Genomic DNA, 20,702 nt, shown 5'->3' on the forward strand with positions numbered 1-20,702 from the left:
AGCTTCATAAACTCCTGGAATATCCTGAGCTGGGAGGATCCTGCAAGGACGGAGTCCCGCCCTGGCCCTGCCCAGGATCCCGACAACCCCACCCTGGGCATCCCTGGCAGCGGTGCCCAAATGCTCCCGGAGCTCTGGCAGCCTTGGGAATGTCCCCATTCCCTGGGGAGCCTGGGCAGTGCCAGAACCTGTTCCTGCCCCATTTCCCTCTGGCTCTGGGATGGATCCGGCACCAATTCCTGCCTCCCCCACATGTGGCTGATGCCACCAAGCTCCAGCAATCCCAAGGAAGGATCCAACCCCTCCCTGAACATCCCAACCCCACCCGGGCTGGGTTTTCTTTGTTCCCAATGAAACCACAACTGGAACCCTCCGTTCCTTAACGAGACCCCAAACAGCAGCAAATCCATGGAATTCCCATCCCAGAACACTCCGTTCCTTAATGAGACCCCAAACAGCAGCAAATCCATGGAATTCCCATCCCAGAACCCTCTGTTCCTTAACGAGACCCCAAACAGCAGCAAATCCATGGAATTCCCATCCCAGAACCCTCCGTTCCTTAATGAGACCCCAAACTGCAGCAAATCCATGGAATTCCCATTCCAGACAGCTCCAGCCCTTGTGGAATGCTGGAAACCCCGAGCAGCCACGGCTGGCTGATCCCAGCTCCCGGTTAACGGTGCTGGAATTGTCTGTTCCCATCTCCAGCCCCTTTCCCATCCCGGCTGTTCCTTCTCATGCGCTCCCTTCCTGAGGAATTGGTTTTAAGGGATGAATTTAACCCTTCCAGCCCCAGGGAGCTCCCCCAGAGCAGACCTCGGGGCTGTTACAGAGCTCACGAGTGCCCAGGGAAACGTGGGATTTGGGAAACGTGGGATTTGGGAGCTCCAGGATCCTGCTTTGCAAATCCAGCAGGAACAGCAGCACTGAAACCTCCTGGAGATCCATGAGGAGTCCAGGGAGCCCCTCCGGAGCCTCATCCCAGCTTTGCTTCCACTCCTGCTCCCCCTGGATGAGCCGGGCTGGTGACTCCGGTGCAAACTCAGCCTCAAATTCCCAATGATGTGGAATTAGGGAATTATAAAGGTTGGAAAAGCCCTCTGAGATCGAGTCCGGCTGTTCCCTGGCACCACCGCCCCACGACCCCAAAGGTCGCATCCACCTGGGTTAAATCCCCCCGGGATGGGGATTCCCACTGCCCTGCTCCAACAACCTCTGCCTCTCCCTCTGCTCATTCCCTGGGCGCATCCAGAGGGAGCCAGGCTCTTCCCCCCATTCTCCCGGGCAGTTCTGGCTGGATTTGTTGGACCCAATTCCCAAACCCTGCGGAGGTGCCCGGTTTGGGGGGAGTTGGACTCTGAGGTTTCCCTGTCCTCACTCTCCCACCTTTTTATAAAATCCTCTTTGCCAGAGGGCACAGGGGGAGCCGGAAACCCAAACCATTCCCTCATCCTCGGATCCCATGGCGCTTCCCGACCTCCCTTCCCGATCTCTGCCTCATCCCATCCCTTCCCTCCAAACCCCTTTTCCTTTGCATCCGTTCCTGATTCCTTCCCAACTCTGTTTTCCAACCAAAACCCCTCCCCTGCCCTACGAATCCAAGGTTTTCTTCCACCTCCCGTTCCAACTGCTCCTGTGCCACGAAGGCTTTGTGGGGTTGGTTTCATGGGATCTCCTGGTGGAATTAATTCAGAATTTCAGGATAAACGGGAGGGAATCCACAGGGAGAGTTTGTGGGATGGAGGGAAACAGAGAAATCAGGGGGTGAACGTTTTTCCAGGAGAGGTCAGACCGTGGGTGGGAGAAAATTCTCGGAGCAAGGGTTGGGAAGCACAAATCCATGGAATTATGGGATGGTTTGGGTTGGGAGGGATATTAAACCCATCCAGCTCCAACCCTTGGGACACCTCCCACTGTCCCAGGCTGCTCCCAGCCCCAATGTCCAGCCTGGCCTGGGACACTGCCAGGGATCCAGGGGCAGCCCCAGCTGCTCTGGGCACCCTGTGCCAGGGCCTGCCCACCCTCCCAGGGAACAATTCCTGCCCAATCTCCCATCCATCCCTGCCCTCTGGCACTGGGAAGCCATTCCCTGTCCCTCCAACCCTTGGAAATATTCCCTCTCTATTTTTCCTGCAGCTCTTTCAGGTCCTGGAAGGTCACAGTCCGGTCACCCTCGGTGTCCCCTCCAGGCTGGACAATCCTGCTTTTTTTAGCCAGGAAAATCTCCCTTGGCCACGAGTCCAGGGGCAGCTTGGCCTCTTTAATCTCTCCACCACTTTTCATGGACAAATCTCCGGCTGGAATTGCTTTTGGAGGGGTTTTTGTTGCTGACTCAGCATTTCCAACCCCGACCCTGCCAGGTCCCTCCGAGGTCACGCCTGAATCAACTCCCAAAGTGGGAAATGCATCCCAAAAGGGTCTCCCTGCAGGACCCATGAGCTCAGCCAGTGCAGGAGGAGGAGGAGAAGCTGATTTAATTCCCATTAATTCCCATTAATTCCCATTTTTTCAGCCCGAGAGCTCCCTGTGAAGGGAGATTTAATGAGATCCCAGCCATGGAGCCAGAGCTGGCCTGGAAAACCAGGATTTATCCCCCCGGTCCCAAGATGTGAATCCTCACTGGGGCCGAGCAGGTGCCCCTATGGCAAAGCAGGAATTCAGGCTGCAAAGCCCAGGGAATGCCCAGATTTCCAGAGTGAGATGGGGAAGGGAGGGAGGGCTTTGAGCTGGGTCACAGGGAATGGAATTCCAGGAATTCCAGAGCCAGGAATGAATCCCCCAACACCCCAAATTCTGTCCCACAGAGGATCCACAGCTCCCCCCATCCCAAATCTTCCCGACTCCACACTTTTTATCCCTGCAAAAAGAGCTTTTAAATCCCAGAGGCTGCTCTGAGCTGGGGGATGGGAAATGAGCTCCCCTTTATCTTTATCCCTGTTTTTTTCCGGCTGCAGGATCATTTCTTTTATGGCCCAGGGTGTAAAACTCCGGGGTCAGGACCCCAATAACTGCCTGGGCTCAGTCCCTGGTGGATTTTCCTGGAGCTTTTCCACCTTTGGCTCTGGTTTATTAAAGGAGCAGCACAGATGGAGAGCTTTAGCTGGAGGAAGCCAGACTGAACCAGGGATTGGGATAAAAGCTGCACATCGGGAAGGTGGGGGAAGCCCAGAAGGTCCCCGAGGGATAATTAATTAGAGGAGGTTGTTAATGGCTGTAATTAGGTTAAAAATGACTTTCTGGGAACAGGGATTGGGGTGGGAGCTGAATGCCGGAGATCCCTCCAGCTCTCCTGGGAAAAGGCTTTGGAGCCCTCAGAGGATTTCAAACCAGTCAGAAAATCCCAGGAATGAGCCCTTCCCTCTCCTAGCAGCAAAACTCTGACAAAATCCACGGAAAAAGGGAAACCCTGGAGCTGAAAGTCCCAGAAGCTGTTCTGTTCTCTGCACCTCCCACGTGGAAGGGGCATTTGGGGCTTTGGGGAGGGATGTTCTCCCGACTGGAATTCTCCGTGTTCAGTGGAAACACTGGGATGGGGAGGGCTTCCAGCAGCTACAGCAAAGCCCTGGAATTTGCCCCAATTTAACCCAAAGTCCTGGAGATCCCCTCTGCAGGCTTCAGCTCCTGGCCACGCTCCCAGATCTTGGCCAGGATGGGATTTTTAAGGAAGACAAATCTTTTCCATCACTGCTGGAGCTGCCAGGTGGGGCCGGCTCCAGGAGCTGTTCCCAAAATCTTTGAGCATCAGGCACCACACGATGCCCATCCCTGGCCATCCATCCCTGTCCACCCCTTCCCATCCATCCCTTCCCATCCTTGTCCATCCATTCCTGTCCATCCATCCCTGTCCAGCTGGGGGGAAGAATTATTCCATTGGCTTTTTTCCATGTGCCTGAGGAGGATCTGGGGTCAATCCCTCCATCCATCCATCCATCCATCCATCCATCCATCCATCCATCCATCCATCCATCCATCCATCCCTCCATCCATCCATCCATCCATCCATCCATCCATCCATCCATCCATCCATCCATCCATCCATCCATCCATCCATCCATCCATCCATCCCTCCCTCCATCCATCCATCCATCCATCCATCCATCCATCCATCCATCCATCCATCCATCCATCCTCCGTCCATCCATCCATCCATCCATCCCTCCCTCCATCCCTCCCTCCCTGTGGATGTGTCTCTGCTGGTTTCCAGGGAAGCCGGTGATTCCCAGGTATCCCAGCAGAGTTTCTCATAAATCCCATGGATATTTTGGTGTCACCTGGAAGATTCCCACTGTTCTCCATCAGGAAACTCTCTCCTCCTGCCTCTTTCTCTATCCTTGGAATGTGTTTTCCTGGGAAAACCCCAGCGGGTTGGACAGGACCCAACACTCGGAGCTGCTGCGGCTCAGCTCCAACCACGGAAGAGCAAAGCAGGGAAGTCACCAGGGATGAAATCCCTCCTGGAGCTGGAATTACTGTGGGACTGTAGGGAACTGCGGGAATGCAGGACTGTGGGACCGCATGGGAAATAACCCGGAAAAGCTGCCCCCATCCCAGGAAGTTTGAAGCAAGGCATCAAAAACCTGTCAGCGACGGGGATGCATCCAAGGGGCATCAATCACGGAGAAGGAACCTTTCCCACGGAGCCCTGGAGGGATCCTGGGCTGGAATGGGAATTTGGGACTTACCCTCTGCTCCTGGGTGGCCACAAAGGTCTGGAATCCGGGGGCCACCCCAAATCCCAGCTCCTGGACAAAGGGAGGCTCGGACTGGCTGTGGATCTGCACTTTGACTCCGGCCTCGAACGTCGTCTCCTCTGGAAGAGAAGGGGGAGGTTAAGGAGCTCCGGAACAGCTGGAATGTTCCTGCCTGGATGATCAGATCCCTGGGATCTGAGGGAGGAAATCCAGCAGCAGGATTTGCTGGGAGCAGCCCACTCCCGGGCCTCATCCCAAATCACCTCCCATCGGCACCAGGAGCATCCCGGCTCCTGATCCCAGCGGCTCCAGCCTGGGCTGAACTTCCAAGGAAGAGAAACCAGGAGGGGACCTCCCTTTTCCTGCTGGAATTTGGTCCCAGGACACTTTGGGGATGTTCCCACATCGCCAAACCAAACCAGCTCCTCCGTCCCCAACCCGAGCCCTTCCCACGCTCCACGAAGTCTGCAGTGCTGAGGATTCATGGATTCATGGATGTCCCTCCGCTGTCCCATCCCTGACACAGCCCAAGGCCACTTGGGAATGTTGGTCATGAAATGACATCAAAAATGTCCTAAATTCCAAGGAATTTTGGGTTTGGCAGCTGCTCCAAGCTGGAAAAGCCTTTTGGGCTCGGACACATCAGAGCTCGGGTGATGCGAGGTTCCCACATCCCGAATCCACGTGGAGTAACTTGAGGTCAGTCCCTCCTTTCCACTCAAAGGAGTGGGAAGAAGTCCCAAAGTGACTTTGGGAGTGGAACTGATGGGATCAGATGAGCCCCGTGGGCGGTCGCCTCCTCTCCTCGGGATTCCTGCTGCTCTCACATCCCAACAAAGCTGGGATTCCATCTGGGACCCAGCACTGACGAGGAATTTGTTAACGAGGCCCCATTTGCCCTAAACCTGGAACATTTCCGGATCTGGATCCACGCTGGTGGCCAGCAGTGCCACCTCCACATCCCAGAGTTTCTGGTGGAGGATGAATCATTCCTCAGCTTCCCACTATTCCGCAGGATTTCCCCGCTATTTCATTGTGCATTTCAATTTCCGACAGCTCCGGGAGAATCCCGAGAGCCGGGAATCCCAACCATTCCCAGCCAGGAGCTGCTTCTCCAGGGGCCACAGAGAGGGCTGGGAGGACACAGGAAGGGGACAAGGGGACAATCAGGGGACACTGGATGAGGTTCTGTGGATCTCAGGGATTCCGGATTTAACTCTGCTGGCAAAGGGATCTGCCGCCCTCTCCCAAGAGGATTTTCCTCACAGGATCATGGAATCATGGAATGGTTTGGGTTGAAAGGACCTTAAACCCACCCAGTGCCACCCCTGCCCTGGCAGGGACACCTCCCACTGTCCCAGGCTGCTCCCAGCCCCAATGTCCAGCCTGGCCTGGGACAGTGCCAGGGATCCAGGGGCAGCCCCAGCTGCTCTGGGAATTCCGTCCCACCCTCCCAGCCAGGAATTCCTTCCCCAAATCCCACCTAAACTGACCCTGCCCACCCAGGAGCTTCCAAAGGCAAACAAAGCAAAGGTGGGGATGGGTTTAGGCTGGGATTTGCCGGGATAAACAGGAGCACCCCAGCGCTCCGATCCCGCCCCTTCCAGCCCCTCCGAGGCGTCACCTCCCAGCTCAGCAAAGCCACAGCCAAGAGTTGTTCTGGATCCGCACATTCCTGCAGTTCAGGGAACAAACCCCTGCCAGCTCTTCCCAAATGCCTTTGGCGATGGAGAACATCCCAATCCCATCCCAATCCCATCCCAGTCCCATCCCTATCCCATCCCAGTCCCATCCCAATCCCATCCCATCTCCACAGCCCCACAGCATCCCAGGATCTGCCCCAGCTGCCCAAATCCCAGACCAAGCCGGGCTCAAACTCTTCCCAAGCTCCCCCCAACTCCTCCAGCTCGATTCCCATCCCGTTATTCCCGCTCCTGCCGATCCCACCCACCCCCACGGCTCTGTCGGGTGTTGATCCCCTTCCAGCACTCCGGAGGAGATTCCATCTGCTTCCCTCAGTAATTCCCTGACACCTCCGATGAAAAAATTCCTGTTTCATTTAATTTGTTGGGCAACAGGAATTGTTTTCCCAAAATATTTTCCATCCAGAATTGCTCTGCCCATTTCTGCACCTGCCCCAGCTCGAATTCCACGGATTTCCCGTGCCCAGGGGCCGTGTCCAGGTGTATCCACGGGTAAATCCCTGTCCATCCACACCAAGATCCAGCCTGCAGGTATCCAAAATAACCTCAAAACCAGCAGGATTTGGAATTTTAAAGGGGAAATCCTGGAATGAATCCAGCGGTGCCCATGGAAAGGGAGGGAAAGGCCACACCATGGAAAAAACGCTGGAAAAAAGCCCCACAATTACGGAATTCCATCAGTGATGATAACCAGGAGAGCAAAACAAACGGGATTGGTTTAGAGGAGCTGCCAAGCCCAGGCAGCTTTCCTTGTTTCTCCTGCACTGGGATGAAACCGTAAATATGGAATTGGCTTGGAAAAATTGTCCCTTCCCCTAAAAAGTCTGTTCCTTCCAAAATTCCTGCTTGCTGCCAAGAGAGGGAAGTTAAAAGCCCAGCTTGGATGGAAACTCCTGGATCAGAACTCATTAACTGCATCCTAAATAGTCCCAGTCCATGCTGGGATTCAGGCACTTTACTGGGGATGAAACTTTTCCTGGAATTGTGGGAAAAGGGAGGGCCCAGCCGCACCAAAAACCTGGGATTGGGTTCATTCATTTCTGAAGGAATTTTCCCTGGACACAGCAAATCCCAAAGGGCTCCGTGGGCTCTGAACATCCCAAGGAAAAATCCCATTCATGATTTTATTCATATTTCCAATTTTAGGAATTTTTTTTTCCAATTTGAGGGTTTTTTTTCCAATTTTTTCCAATTTTAACAGCACTTGGAATGGCTTTTTCTGGGAAAACCTCCTGGAGCTCTGGGGCTGAGCCGCTGCTCTTCCCTTCCCAATTTTTATAATCACCCATCAATGTGGGGAAAGAACCCTGAAATCCTGGGATTGGCTCAGGGAAATTTAAATCAATCCCAATCCCTTGGGATCTGGGTTGTCCCTCCCAGTTTTTAACCTCCTTTGGGATGTTGGGATCACTTCATTTATCCCAGAGCCTGGAAATTCAGTTTTTAGCCAATTCCAGGTTAGGAATACTCAAAACTTCCTCAGAAATGGCATTTTCCCATTCCTGCACCCAGCAGTCTCCCAACAAATCCTCAGCCCATTTTTTGGAATCACCCATCAATGTGGGGGAAACAACCTTGAAATCCTGGGATTGGCTCAGGGAAACTCAAATCAATCCCAATCCCTTGGGATCTGGGCTGTCCCTCCCAGTTTTTAACCTCCTTTGGGATGTTGGGATCACTTCCTTCATCTCCAGCCCCACTCTCAGAGCTCAGAAATTCAGTTTTTAGCCCATCCTGGGTTGGGAATAATCCAAAATTCCCCGGAGAACTGCATTTTCCCACATTAAACCCATTCCTGCTCCCAACAAATCCCGAGCTGCTCTTTTCCCTGCAGGAGTTTTAATTAAATCCGGGATTAATTCAGGATCTGCCCCCAGCTGGCTGCAGAGGGAAGCTCAGCTTCCTGCTCCTGCTGTTGCCTTGCCATGACTTTTCTGGGAAGAGCATCCCTGGAAAACTCGGCAAGGAGCTCCAGCAGAGCTTGGCTGGGACCAAGCTCATCCCTGAAAATTCAGGACTTAAAATCCCAAGTGCTGCCGAAAGCTGGGAGCTTCCCTGTCCCTGTGCCTGGACACATCCAACGCCCCGGGAATGAACAGCTGGAGCTGATCCCAGAAGTGATTTATTGGGAAATGAGGATACAGCCAGAACCGGGAGGGGTTTCTGGTTGGAATTGTTATCCTGAGCCCTGGAATTGTTATCCCCAGCCCTGGAATTGTTATCCTGAACCTTGGAATTGTTATCCTGAGCTCTGGAATTGTTATCCTCTGGAATTGTTATCCTCTGGAATTGTTATCCCAGCCAGCAGCTCCGTGGGGGATATTCCTGCTTGGAGAAAGCCAGAGCAGGTCCCACACGGCTCCACCTGGGAATTCCTCAGTCAATTCCCATCAATCTCCTCCTGCACCAGGCAGAGGGAACAGAGCTGGGAAAGGTTTGGATTCTCCCAGATTTTCGCTGTCCTTGGCCTCAGTTTCCCTTCAGCAGAATGGGAACAACCTCCCAAGGAATTCCTTGGGCTGGGAGCGTCTCCAGGAGCTCTTCCCACCCCCAGGAGCCCCCAAAGCCCAGGAGGGGCCGGGGGGGGGGGGGGGGGGCAGCGGCCCCGGGGGCACTGGGAGCCACATCTGGCAGGGACCCAGATGTGCATCCTGGGCATCCTGGAGGGATTCCGGGTGTTCCTCGGGAAGGAAGGACCTGGATCCGGGCCAGACACACCCCGGAGATGCCGTGGGATGTTGAGTTCATCCCGAGGTTTTCCAGCATCTTTACTTGGTGTCACCATGGGGACAATGAGCCAGGGCTTCCCCACCTTCCAGGGACTCTCAATTCCTGGGGATTCCCACCTTCCAGGGATCCCCAACCTTCCAGGGATCCCTAACCTTCCAGGGATTCCCAATTCCAGGGGATTCCCACCTTCCAGGGATCCCCCACTTCCCAGGAGCTGCCCCACCTCCTGTGTGACCCCTGGGAAGGGCAGGAATTCCCAGCTCCAGGATCAAGCTCCCCCCAGCTGCTCTGGGTCTGCTCCCTGTTCCCACCAACCCCGAGATTCCCAAAATCCTCCCAGATCCCTCTCGTTATTCCGGGAAGTTCACAGGACTGGGATTTGTGTCCTCAGGTCGCCCCGGGCCCTGCTGGGCACCACGGGCTCATCCCAGCCGGGGATCCCGGGATGTTCCCTGTGCCCCCAGGGAATCTCCTGCCCCTCCAACCCCTCCGTATCCAGGCAGGAACCTTGACCCAACTCCCAATGCTCGCATTTTTCCCAGACAAAGATTTACAGATTAAAACAAAACATCCAATTGCCATGGAAACGCGGCTCCAAGGAAGCGGGAGCTGCAATCCCACCCTGGAAAAACCTGGACTTGTGAAGGCACCAGTTCCACCGGTTTGGCTGGCCCGAGTGTGCTCTGGTTTCCACGGAATTGGGGTTTTAGTTCCCTGGAAGCTGCCTGGGAATGGGGAGGTGAAGCTGGAACCCGAGGGTTGATCCCAGCTGAGGCCACGCAGCTTTTCCAGGGAAAACCAGATTTGTCCTGGGGGTGCTTTTGCCGTGGGCTGAGCTCCGGGAGCAATCGGGGATAAGGAATTTCCTCATGGATAAAAGGGAGACGTCTGCCACATCCACCAGGAAAAGGGGCTGTTCCCGCTGGGATATGGCAGGAATGACATCCCGGGGGCTGTGCGGGGGCAGAGCGAGCCCAGCCCCGCTGGATTTCAGGGAATAAATTTATCCTGGAGCAAAGGAGGCTCAGGGGGGACCTTGTGGCTCTGCACAAGTCCCTGACAGGAGGGGACAGCCGGGGGGGTCGGGCTCTGCTGCCAGGGAACAGGGACAGGAGGAGAGGGAACGGCCTCAGGCTGGGCCAGGGGAGGTTTGGGTGGATTTAGGGAAAATTTCCCCTTGGAAAGCGCGGTCTGGCCCTGGGAGGGGCTGCCCAGGGAGGTCTGGAGCCATCCCGGTGGAGACACCTCCGCTGCCGTTTCCATTTGCTTCAGGGGGAAGGGAATGGCAGGAACGGGAGAGAGAGGAAAATCGGCTTTGCCAGCAAAAGAGGGAATTTGGGATGGAGCAAAGGCTGGGAAAGAAGCAGCGGGATCTGATCCCAAGGGATGAGGGCACGGAGCCAATGCTTCCCTTTGGCACCTCTGGAATTCCCGCCTGGAAGTGTCCTAGGCCAGGCTGGGATAGGGGGAGGTGTCCCTGCCCATGGGACGGGCTTTGAAGTCCTTCCCAGCCCAAAGCATTCCATGATTCTGGAATTCCTACAGCACCGAGTGGGATCAATACCCAGGATAAATCCCAGATCCCACCTACCCTGGGCTGGGACCCAGAGCTTCCCGACAGAAATTCCTGATTTATCTCCCATTTTCCTTTCTTTGGGTGCCTCCCACCCCATCCCTGGGCCATGGAGAGGGGAAGGAGCTGCAGCTCCAGAGCTCGTCCAGCTCCTCCCCAGCCTGGAGAGGATTTTCCCTGCTCCCTCCTTTCCCAGCTCCCTCCTTCCCGAGGAGCAGGAGGTGTTGTACAACCCCACAGAGCCGCTGTGCTATTTTTAGGGAACATATTGCATTTGCATCCCAAAGCTGGGGCCAGATGGCTCCGTGGATATCATTAAGGAGCTCCTTACATAATCCAGGAGCAGCAGGAAGCGCCAGGATTCCAGCCCAGGGCTGGGAAAGGTTCTGCTGGATAAGCAGCAGCCAGGGATTCAATATTCCAGCTCCTTGCTCCTGTGAATCGTTAAAAAGAGGGAACAAATGTCTGGGAACTGCTCTCGTGGGGGTCATCCCAGGGCAGGCAGGGATGCTCCTGCCAGCTGATGCAGCTTCCACGACCAAGGAATACAAATCCCCTTCCCACCTCGGTATCCCTTGGGAATCCCGTGTGGCAGTGAAAGGAGGAGGCAGGAGAGCCAAAACCTCCGGAGCTCCGTGGGTATCATTCAAGAGCTCCTTACGGCATCCAGGAGCAGCAGGAAGCTCCAGGATTCCAGGCAGGGCTGGGAAAGGTTCTGCTGGATGAGCAGGAGCCAGGGGTTCAATATTCCAGCTCCTCGCTCGTGCCCTATTAAGCTTCATTTTTAATCATTAAAAGGAGGGAACGAGTGTCCCACACCCCGCTCTCCCGCTGGGATCATCCTGGCAGCCAGGGATGCTCCTGGGATGCTGCTTCCATGATCCCTCCGTGCTGGGGAAGGAATACAAATCCCCATCGCACCTGAGCATCCCTTGGGAATCCCGCGGGGCAGCGAAGGGGCAGGAGGGAGCAGCGCCCGAACTCCGGAGCCAGCCCGGTACCTCCGGCATCGCCGGAGCTGCTGCGGGAGCCGGAGCGGGGAGGGAGCCGAGATTCCCTGGAGGGAGGGAGGGAGGGATGTTCCCGGCATCCAGGGCCGGGGGTGGCACCCGCTGCCAGCTTGGTTCGGCTGCTGCCCCAGGGACAGGGATGATCCCAAATAACTCAAAATAAGGGAAAACTGCTCGGAAAGGCATAGGAGCAGATCCCGCTCGTCCCTCCCCCGCCAGGAGCTTCGCTGCTGCCCCTGGAACATCCTGAGAAATGAAACAGGGACAAGCTGCTGCTGATTGCGGCTGGTGGAGGAGCCAGAGGGAAGCAGAATTGCTGGGGATGAAGAGGGGTCCTGGCACTGCTGCTGCTCCTTTGGGATGGATGGATGGGATGTCCAAGGGTCCAGCCAGGATCAAAGGGAGATCAGGGAATCCTGGAATGGTTTGGGTGGGAAGGACCTCAAAGCCCCTCCAGTGCCAGCCCTGCCCTGGCAGGGACACCTCCCACTGTCCCAGGCTGCTCCCAGCCCCAATGTCCAGCCTGGCCTGGGACACTGCCAGGGATCCAGGGGCAGCCCCAGCTGCTCTGGGCACCCTGTGCCAGGGCCTGCCCACCCTCCCAGGGAACAATTCCTGCCCCATATCCCATCCATCCCTGCCCTCTGGCACTGGGAAGCCATTCCCTGTGTCCTGTCCCTCCATGCCTTGTCCCCAGTCCCTCTCCAGCTCTCCTGGAGCCCCTTTAGGCCCTGCAAGGGGCTCTGAGCTCTCCCTGGAGCTTCTCCTCTCCAGGAAAGGATTTTCCCTCTGTATCCCAAGGCATCCCAAAGCCTTGCAGCTCCTCCCTCCCTTTGTCCCCCCAGCCCTGTCCCCTCCTGCCACCCCCACCCCCCTCTGGAGGATTTTATGGGTAAATAAATGGAAATAGAAAACATTTGCCCTGAGTTCCAGTGGCACCCCCGGGGCATTCCCAGCTCCAGGGGCAGCAGGAGGGCTGAGATTTCCCAACCAAGCCGGGAAAACTCCAGGCAGCTCTTCCTGCTGGAATTGGGCTGGAGAGAGGGAAAAGAGACCAAAATATCGGCCTGGAGATGCGGGGAGGGAATGGGGCTGGCACGGGGAGGTTTTCAAGGAATGGGGAGGAAACAGCAGGAGATGAAATCCAGGAATGGGATAAGAACGAGGCAGAGCTGACCCCTGATGGATTCTCCAGGAGAGACAAACCAGGGAATGCTCATTCCTCATCTTCCGAGCTGCCCACCAACCCCAGCGATCCATCCATCCCCCCATCCCTTGACTTATTGAGATGGAAAATCCCTTTTTAAGGAGTTGCGGAGCGTGGGTGGCTCCAGCCCGGATCTCATCCCGTTCCTCTCCCAGATCCGCCCTCCCAGGTGCCCACGCCCCACGGCAGGGGACTCCAGCAGCCCTGAAGTGGAAATGGCACCCCCAGCTCTGCTCCCCGGGGGGGTGGATGGGGACAGGGAACGGAGCAGCCCAGGAGCGGCTGGGACGGGAGAGGAGCGGGAAAGGCGGGATTTGGGAGGAGCCCAGCACAGCTTGGGTTGTGTCTGGCGAGGGGAAGGCTCCGGATCCTCTCTATAAATATTCCCAGGCAAACACCAGACGGGAGCAGAACATTTCCACCGGCAGGAAAAACTGTGGGGAAAACAAAGGATCGGGACTGGAACGGGTTTTCCTGGGATTTCGACCCCAGCCCCGTTATCCGGGGATGCCACAGCCGGGTCCCAGCCCCAGCTGAGGGGACAGGTGGCAACAGAGAGGGGCTTGGACATTTTCCCCTCAGATCACTCTGACATCCCTTGGGATGCGGGCTATGAGCTGCTCCAGCCTGGAATTAGAGGGAGTCTCCATGAGCTGCAGGACCTGGAGGAAAAGGTTGGAAAAATGATGGAGAGAAGCCCCGAGGGGAACACTCAGGGGGCTGGAGGAGCAAACTGGGGATCCTCTGCTCCCCACTGGGACCAGACTGGGACTGGATCCAGGCTTTGGCTTCGGGGAGATGCTGGATGAGGACAGAACTGGGGGAAAACGCGATCCTGCCCTGGAGGTGACGCTTCCAAGAGAGCCGGAGGTCCCCTGGGTGGACCCAGGGTGAGCAGATCCCTGGAAAAGCTGAGCTGGCTCAGAGCCCTTTTCTCCAGGTGTGAATTCCATGCAAGAGGAAACGGCCTCGGGCTGTGCCAGGGGAGGCTGAGGCTGGAAAATTCCGTCATGGAAAGGGTCGCGTGGTGGAGTCCCAGTTCCCGCAGGGATTCCAGTCCCCGTGGATGTGGCACTTGGGCACAGGAGCCAGTGGTGGCCTGGGCAGTGCTGGGGGGTGCTGGACTCATCTCAGAGGGCTTTTCCAGCCTGAACAATTCCATAACTCTGGGTTCCAAGCCATCTTTCCCCACAGACCAGGAATTCTGCCTCCCCTGCCCGGCACATTTAACACCAAATCCCTCTCTCCCATCCCCCCTTCTCCTTCCCTCACCCTGAGCTTCCAGGGACAGAAAGGAGACTTTTCCATCCACAACCTCCTTCCTTTCCCGCTGCTCCCACTCCAAAACATCCGAGCAGCTCCTCGAGTGGGATTCTCTGTCACTCGGCCAAACCCCGCAGACGGCTCTTCCCGGCTCTTCCCGGCTCTTCCCTCTTTTCCCAGAGCGGTGGCAAAGCAAACCCTCACCACAGATATTCCAACGGCTCCGCTCCGCACGGGCACAGCCCCTTCCCAGAGCTCCCGGCTTTCCCTGGCGGTGGCAGAGTTCCAAACCCATCCCAGCCAGCCCCGGTTGTGCCCAGGGACTGGTGACTCTGCTCCGCCCCAGCTCCGGTGCGGCTGTCCCTGCCAGGACCGTCCCCTGTCCCTGTCCCTGTCCCTGCCAGGACCGTCCCAGCCCTGTCCCTGTCCCTGCCCTGTCCCTGTCCCTGTCCCTGTCCCTGTCCCTGTCCCAGCCCTGTCCCCATCCCTGTCCCTGTCCCTGTCCCTGTCCCTGTCCCTGTCCCTGTCCCCATCCCTGTCCCTGTCCCTGTCCCTGTCCCTGTCCCTGTCCCTGTCCCTGTCCCCATCCCTGTCCCTGTCCCTGTCCCTGTCCCTGTCCCAGCCCTGTCCCCATCCCTGTCCCAGTCCCTGTCCCTGTCCCTGTCCCTGTCCCAGCCCTGTCCCCATCCCTGTCCCTGTCCCATCCCTGTCCTGTCCCTGTCCCAGTCCCTGTCCCTGTCCCTGTCCCTGTCCCATCCCTGTCCCTGTCCCAGCCCTGTCCCCATCCCTGTCCCTGTCCCTGTCCCATCCCTGTCCTGTCCCTGTCCCTGTCCCTGTCCCTGTCCCTGTCCCTGTCCCTGTCCCTGTCCCCATCCCTGTCCCTGTCCCAGCCCTGTCCTGTCCCTGTCCCAGCCCTGTCCCTGCTGTGCCGGAACACGAGGGGGGATGGGGAGTGTGGCCTGCAGGTGCCCCGTGGCTCCCGTCAGTGCCCCCAGGTGCCAGGGGAGCCGTGCCCACAGCCCTCGCCTCCCCCAGCCCCTCCGAGGACTGTCCCCAGCTGTCCCTAAAGCACAGGGAGGACGAGCTTCCCTCCCTCCATGACGGCACAGCAGGAGGGAAAAGGGCCGAATCCATGGATTTGGGTGCCGTTCGCACATCCAGAGCCATCCTCCTCCCCTGCCCCCTTGGACTGCCCCTCTCTGTCCCCAGCTGCCTCCTCCCCGCACCTGCAGATTCATTTTGTCCCCTCCACCCCCTCCAGAGCCAGCGGCTCCTTCCCAGATCCGCCTGTCCCAGGGAAGCCCAGCAGGAGCCTTGGGAGCTCCCTCAGAGCGGGTTTTTACTGGCCCAGAGCTGGGTATTCGTCCCTCCAGAGCAGATTATTGATTAATCCGGAGCAGATTCTTTATTCCTTCGGAGCTGTTGGTTTGCTCCTCCAAAGCTGATTATTGATTCCTCCAGGGCAGATTCTTTAACATTCCACACCAGAGTATTTTCGCCTCCAGAGCAGATTTTTTGTCCCTCCAGAGCGAATTCTTTGCTCCTCCAGCGTGGATTATTTCATATTCCAGAGCAGATTCTTTATTCCTTCGGAGCTGTTCATTTGCTCCTCCAAAGCTGATTATTGATTCCTCCAGGGCAGATTATCTATTCCTTCAGAGCTCTTTATTTGTCCCTCCAGAGTGAATTCTTTGCTCCTCCAGCATGGATTATTTCATATTCCAGAGCAGATGATTTTTTGCTTCAGTGAAATTTACTCCTTCAGAGGGGATTATTGATTCCTCCAGAACAGATCATTTAATACTCCAGACCAGATTATTTTGTCCTCCAGAGCAGATTCTTCCCTCCTCCAGTGTGGATTATTTCATATTCCAGAGCAGGTGATTTATTGCTTCTGACAAAACAATTTCTACTCCTTCAGAGCAGATTATTTATTCCTCCAGAGCAGTTATTTGTCCTCCAGAGCAGATTCTTTCCTCCTCCAGAGCAGATTCTTTGCTCTTTCCGAGCTGTTTATTTATTCCTCCAGAGCAGATTGTTTGATATTCCAGAGCAGATTCTTTGTCCCTCCAGGACAAATTATTTATTCCTCCAGAACAGATTATTTTTCTCCTCCATAGCAGATTCTTGGCTCCTCCTGAGATGATTATTTCATATTCCAGAGCAGAGTTTTTGGCCTTTCAGAGCAGATTTTTCGCTCTTTCGGAGCAGATTCTTTGCTCCTCCAGACCGGATGATTTCATATTCCAGAGGAGATGATTTCCCGTTCCAGAGAAGATGATTTTTTCCCTCCAGAGCTGCCCCAAGCGATGCTGGTTTAAGAGAACATTCCCAGCTCCTGCTGCTGCTCAGCACAATGAAAACACTTCCAGAGCCTCTCCAGCAGGGAAAACCCTTCCCCAGGAGGGGAAAACCCTTCCCAGGAGGGGAAAAACCTTCCTAGGAGGAGAAACCTCTTCCCGGGAGCAGAAAACCCTTCCCACACCAGCACAGGGAATTCAGGAATTGCCCTCGGGAAGCACCAGCCACACAAAGTGGGAGCAAAGGATGATCCCTGAGCCAGAGGGATTAATCCAATGGAATTTAATGAGCCCTTGGAAGAGACTTTTATCTCCAAAGCTTTTTGCAGCCCTGAGCTCTCCTGGCGTCTCCCTGGGGTCGAGTGAAACGCTCCGAGCTCTTCCAGGAAGGCAACGGAGCCACACAGGGAAGGGTCGGGATCAGAGAGGCTGGGAATGGCCTGGATCATTCCCAAGGGAAACCAGAGCACCCCAAACCTCACGTGAGGCCCTGGGACCTCGCTCCCAGTGCTTGGAAAAAGCAGGAATAAAAATCCAGTGTTTGCAAACACCTTCGGAGCTCCTGGCACAGGGAACAGCCCCCAACTTTGTCACCTTGGTGGCACCATCCCAAATCCCAAAGCTTTTCCCATGCTTTCCCACAGATTCCCAAATATTCCTGCTGTTCCGAGGGCTCCTATTTCAGCTGTGGCCATTTGGCAGCAGCAAAGGCTCCGAGGAAAGCTGGGCATGCAGATTTCATTGCAGTCCCTTGGCTTTCAGGGCCTTATTTTGGCTCTCCCAGATTCCCAGAGTTCGGATTCCCTCGGTTTCGCCTTCAATGAGCATTTCCCTGAATTTGGGGCTTTTTTTTTTCCTTTTTAAAGGAGCCTTTGGGAGCAGCCTCAGCCCTGGAAGGATTTTCCTGGGTTGGGTTTGAGGTCGCAGCTTTTGGTTGAACAAAATTCTGGGACAATTCCAGGGAGGAGAAATTCCAGGGAAACTTCCAGGGCCTAAAGGGGCTCCAGGAGAGCTGGAGAGGGACTGGGGACAGGGCCTGGAGGGACAGGACACAGGGAATGGCTTCCCAGTGCCAGATGGCAGGGCTGGGTGGGAGATTGGGAATTGGGAATTCCTGACTGGGAGGGTGGGGAGGGGCTGGGAATTCCCAGAGTTGTTTTGCTTAAAAATCCTCTGGGAAAAGCCACGCCCAGGAGCCCCTGCTGGGGCTCCACTGGGAAGATCCTGATTCCTGGAGAGGCTGGGAATTCCCAGGAGCGATAACCGGGACAATCCCCCCAAACCCAGCGGCTCAGGGCTGTTCATCTCTCTGGAAAGGGGAATGAACGGGAAAGGAAAAGGGGCCTGGAATAACCCAGAGGGGCTCAGGCCAGGAGAAGCCGTTGGTTTTTCTGGAATAGGGAAATCTGCTCTTGGATCAGCCCATCCCAGGCAGGGGCACCTTCGGGAGGCTGCTCTGTGCTGGGTCCTGGCCCTTGTCCTGGTGAGAGCCGGGATTCCCTGGGCCAGCCAGAATTCCCCGGATTATCCAGAATTCCCTGAATCAGACGGAATTCCCTGAGTTAGCCAGGATTCCCTGGATTATCCAGAATTCCCTGGGTCAGCCAGAATTCCCTGGATTATCCAGGATTCCCCAAATTAGCCAGAATTCCCTGAATCAGCCAGAATTCCCTGAGTCACCCAGGATTCCCTGGATTATGCAGAATTCCCTGAATCAGCCGGAATTCCCCCAATTATCCAGAATTCCCTGGATTACCCAGGATTCCCTGGATTAGCCAGGATTCCCAGAGTTAGCCGGGATTCCCAGCGAGAGCAGATCCACGTTTCCTCTGCCCCAGAAGCTGAATTGTTCCCGCCGGAGCAGCACCAAAACCCCCCGGGCGCGGCTCAAAGGCTCCTCAGGGTTTGGGTCCTCGAGGTTGTCGCAAACCCCACGAACTCCCGGGTTCGGGAATTGCTCTCCAGGCCCTCTGGAATTCTCCTGGAGCTGAGGAGAGCCAAGGCAGGGCTTGGAAAGCGATTTTTGCTCTGCTGAGATGGAGCAGGAGCTGCTGCTTCCACGCGCCCGGGGGTTTGTAGGAGCTGCTCCAGGCCTGGATTGCCCCAAGGGATATTTGCCTTAAAACCCAAAGGTGGTTTGGATTTAATAAACATGGGAATGTTCGTTTCTGGCCACTCTGGGATTTCTGAGCCCAAAAGAGGGGCTGTTTCAGCCCCCAAAAGCAGCTGGGAGGGAGCTGGAGCCTGAAATTCCCCACGAGGGGTCTCCTCAGCAGGCAGGGAGGGAAGTCATGGAAAACATTCCCGTGTTTTGTCCGTCAGTCCCTCTGCTGTCCAGGATGAGCCCGAAGCTGAGGCCCAGCCAGGAGCTGCCCTAAGGAACCTTCAGCCCATCCTGGTGGTCTCAGCACCTCTTGGAACATCCTTGGGGTCTTGTTTGGGCATTTAAACAAAAAATGATAAAACCCCCAGGAATCCTGAGGGTTGTTTGCCGCAGGAATTTCATCTCCTGCTTTCCCAGCAGCCAGGCCCCTCGACATGGCTGGGAAACTGCTCCCATTCCTGGCTCCTGCTGGAGAATCCCAGGTCTTGGGGATTGGAAGGGACTGGAAGGATGCTCCATTCCCACCCCCAGGCTGCTCCAGCCCCGTCCAGCCCGGCCTGGATCCCGGGATCCAGGGGATCTCAGCCTCCCAGGAAACCTGTGCCACCCTCCCAGCGACACTGGAGACAGGAACGCCGTGGGAAGGAGGAACTCAGCTCCTTCCATCCCATGGATCTCCCCGTGCCCACATTCCTCTGGCTCTGGAACACCTGGATCCCGCCCCGTGTCCATCTCCAGGGCTGGAATTCCCTTGGAGAGCCTGGCTGGGCGCAGCCGGGGATGGAATTCCAAACACACTGGAATTATTATGCAAATATTTGGAAATAATCAAGTGCCGCCTTCCCCTCAGAGGAGCTGAAGGAGGCGTTGCCATGGCAACAGCCACTCTCAACCACCAGCGTTCCCATTTGGGATTCCGGAGGTGTCCAGGGAGCTCCAGAGGATGCAAGATGGGAGAAGGCCAAGGTCAGCTCCAGGGCAAGCAGGTCCTCCCTGGGCATGGGCCCAGGAGCTCCTCCTGCACCACCTGAGCACATCAAAGGCTCAGGGTGGAGCTTTTCCTTGAATCCTGCACAATTCCAGGTTTAATTCTCGGTCACTGCCAGCGCAATCCAAGACCAGGATGTCAACCCAGGTCCAGGGATACGAGAATCCAAAATCAATCCAGGGTCAGGGACATGAGAGTCCAACACTAACCCAGGTCCAGGACAGGAGAATCCAATGTCAACATAGGTCTAGGAATATGAGAACCCAAACTAACCCAGAGCCAGGGACAGGAGAATCCAAAATCACCCCAGGGACAGGAGAATCCAACATAACCCAAGTCCCAGGATTTGAGAATCCAGCCCTAATCCAGACCCTGGGACAGGAGAATCCAGCCCTAACCCAGACCCTGGGATTTGAGAATCCTGCCCTAATCCAGACCCCGGGACAGGAGAATCCAGCCCTAATCCAGACCCTGGGATCTGAGAATCCAGCCCTAACCCAGACCCCGGGACAGGAAAATCCAGCCCTAACCCAGACTCCGGGACAGGAGACTTCCTCCTCGAGCCTCTGACCTCGAGCTGAGTGTGAGTCCCAGCTCAGGCTGGGTGGGATGGGCACTGACGGGGTCGGGCTCGGGGGCAGGAGGGCACCAGAGGGTGTTGAACATCCCCGGGCCCTGGCACAAAGCCGGCTCCGGGCTCCGAGGGCACCGCAAGCCCCAGGAGCTTTGACAAACGAACACTTGGGGTGGTTTTCTCTCCCTCAGGCTCGAGGCCACGGCCAGGACAGGTCTCCAGCACGCTCAGGGCTTGGAGGGTGTTAAAGGAGGGAGCAGAGCAGCAGCTGCCATCCCCCAACCCCTCGGGACGGCCCCGGTGCCAATGGATGGGGAGGGACCAGACTGGAGAACTCCTCCCTCAGCGCTTTCCCTCCCGATTTTTATCCTCACTTATTTATTATTCCTTTTTTTTTTGCCTCCGGTGCAGTGCGAGGCTGATTCACCCTCTGAGGCTGATCCAGCTTTCCCAGAACCACGGGGATGGAAAAACCCAGCACATTCCCAGATGTTCCTCCTAAAGGTTCTCCAAGGGCAGCTCCAAACAGGCAGCAAAGTGGGAATGGTGGGACACCAGG

At 56.1% G+C, this 20,702-nt stretch overlaps 1 protein-coding gene across 3 annotated transcripts in view; it reads right to left on the minus strand.

Moving 5' to 3' along the window:
• Positions 1-20,702, minus strand: part of LOC138099207 (acid-sensing ion channel 2-like) — a 71,367-nt gene that overhangs the window by 12,781 nt on the left and 37,884 nt on the right. For all 3 annotated transcript variants that reach the window (XR_011146687.1, XM_068996323.1, XM_068996322.1), the window contains exon 3: positions 4,683-4,810. Coding sequence is in view for 2 of the 3 variants with exons in the window: in XM_068996323.1 (XP_068852424.1) it covers positions 4,683-4,810 (128 nt within the window). In the remaining variant the exon portion in view is untranslated. The remainder of the gene's footprint in view (positions 1-4,682; positions 4,811-20,702) is intronic.

The sequence above is a fragment of the Aphelocoma coerulescens genome, chromosome 27 (assembly GCF_041296385.1).
Source record: "Aphelocoma coerulescens isolate FSJ_1873_10779 chromosome 27, UR_Acoe_1.0, whole genome shotgun sequence".
Taxonomy (NCBI): Eukaryota; Metazoa; Chordata; class Aves; order Passeriformes; family Corvidae; genus Aphelocoma; species Aphelocoma coerulescens.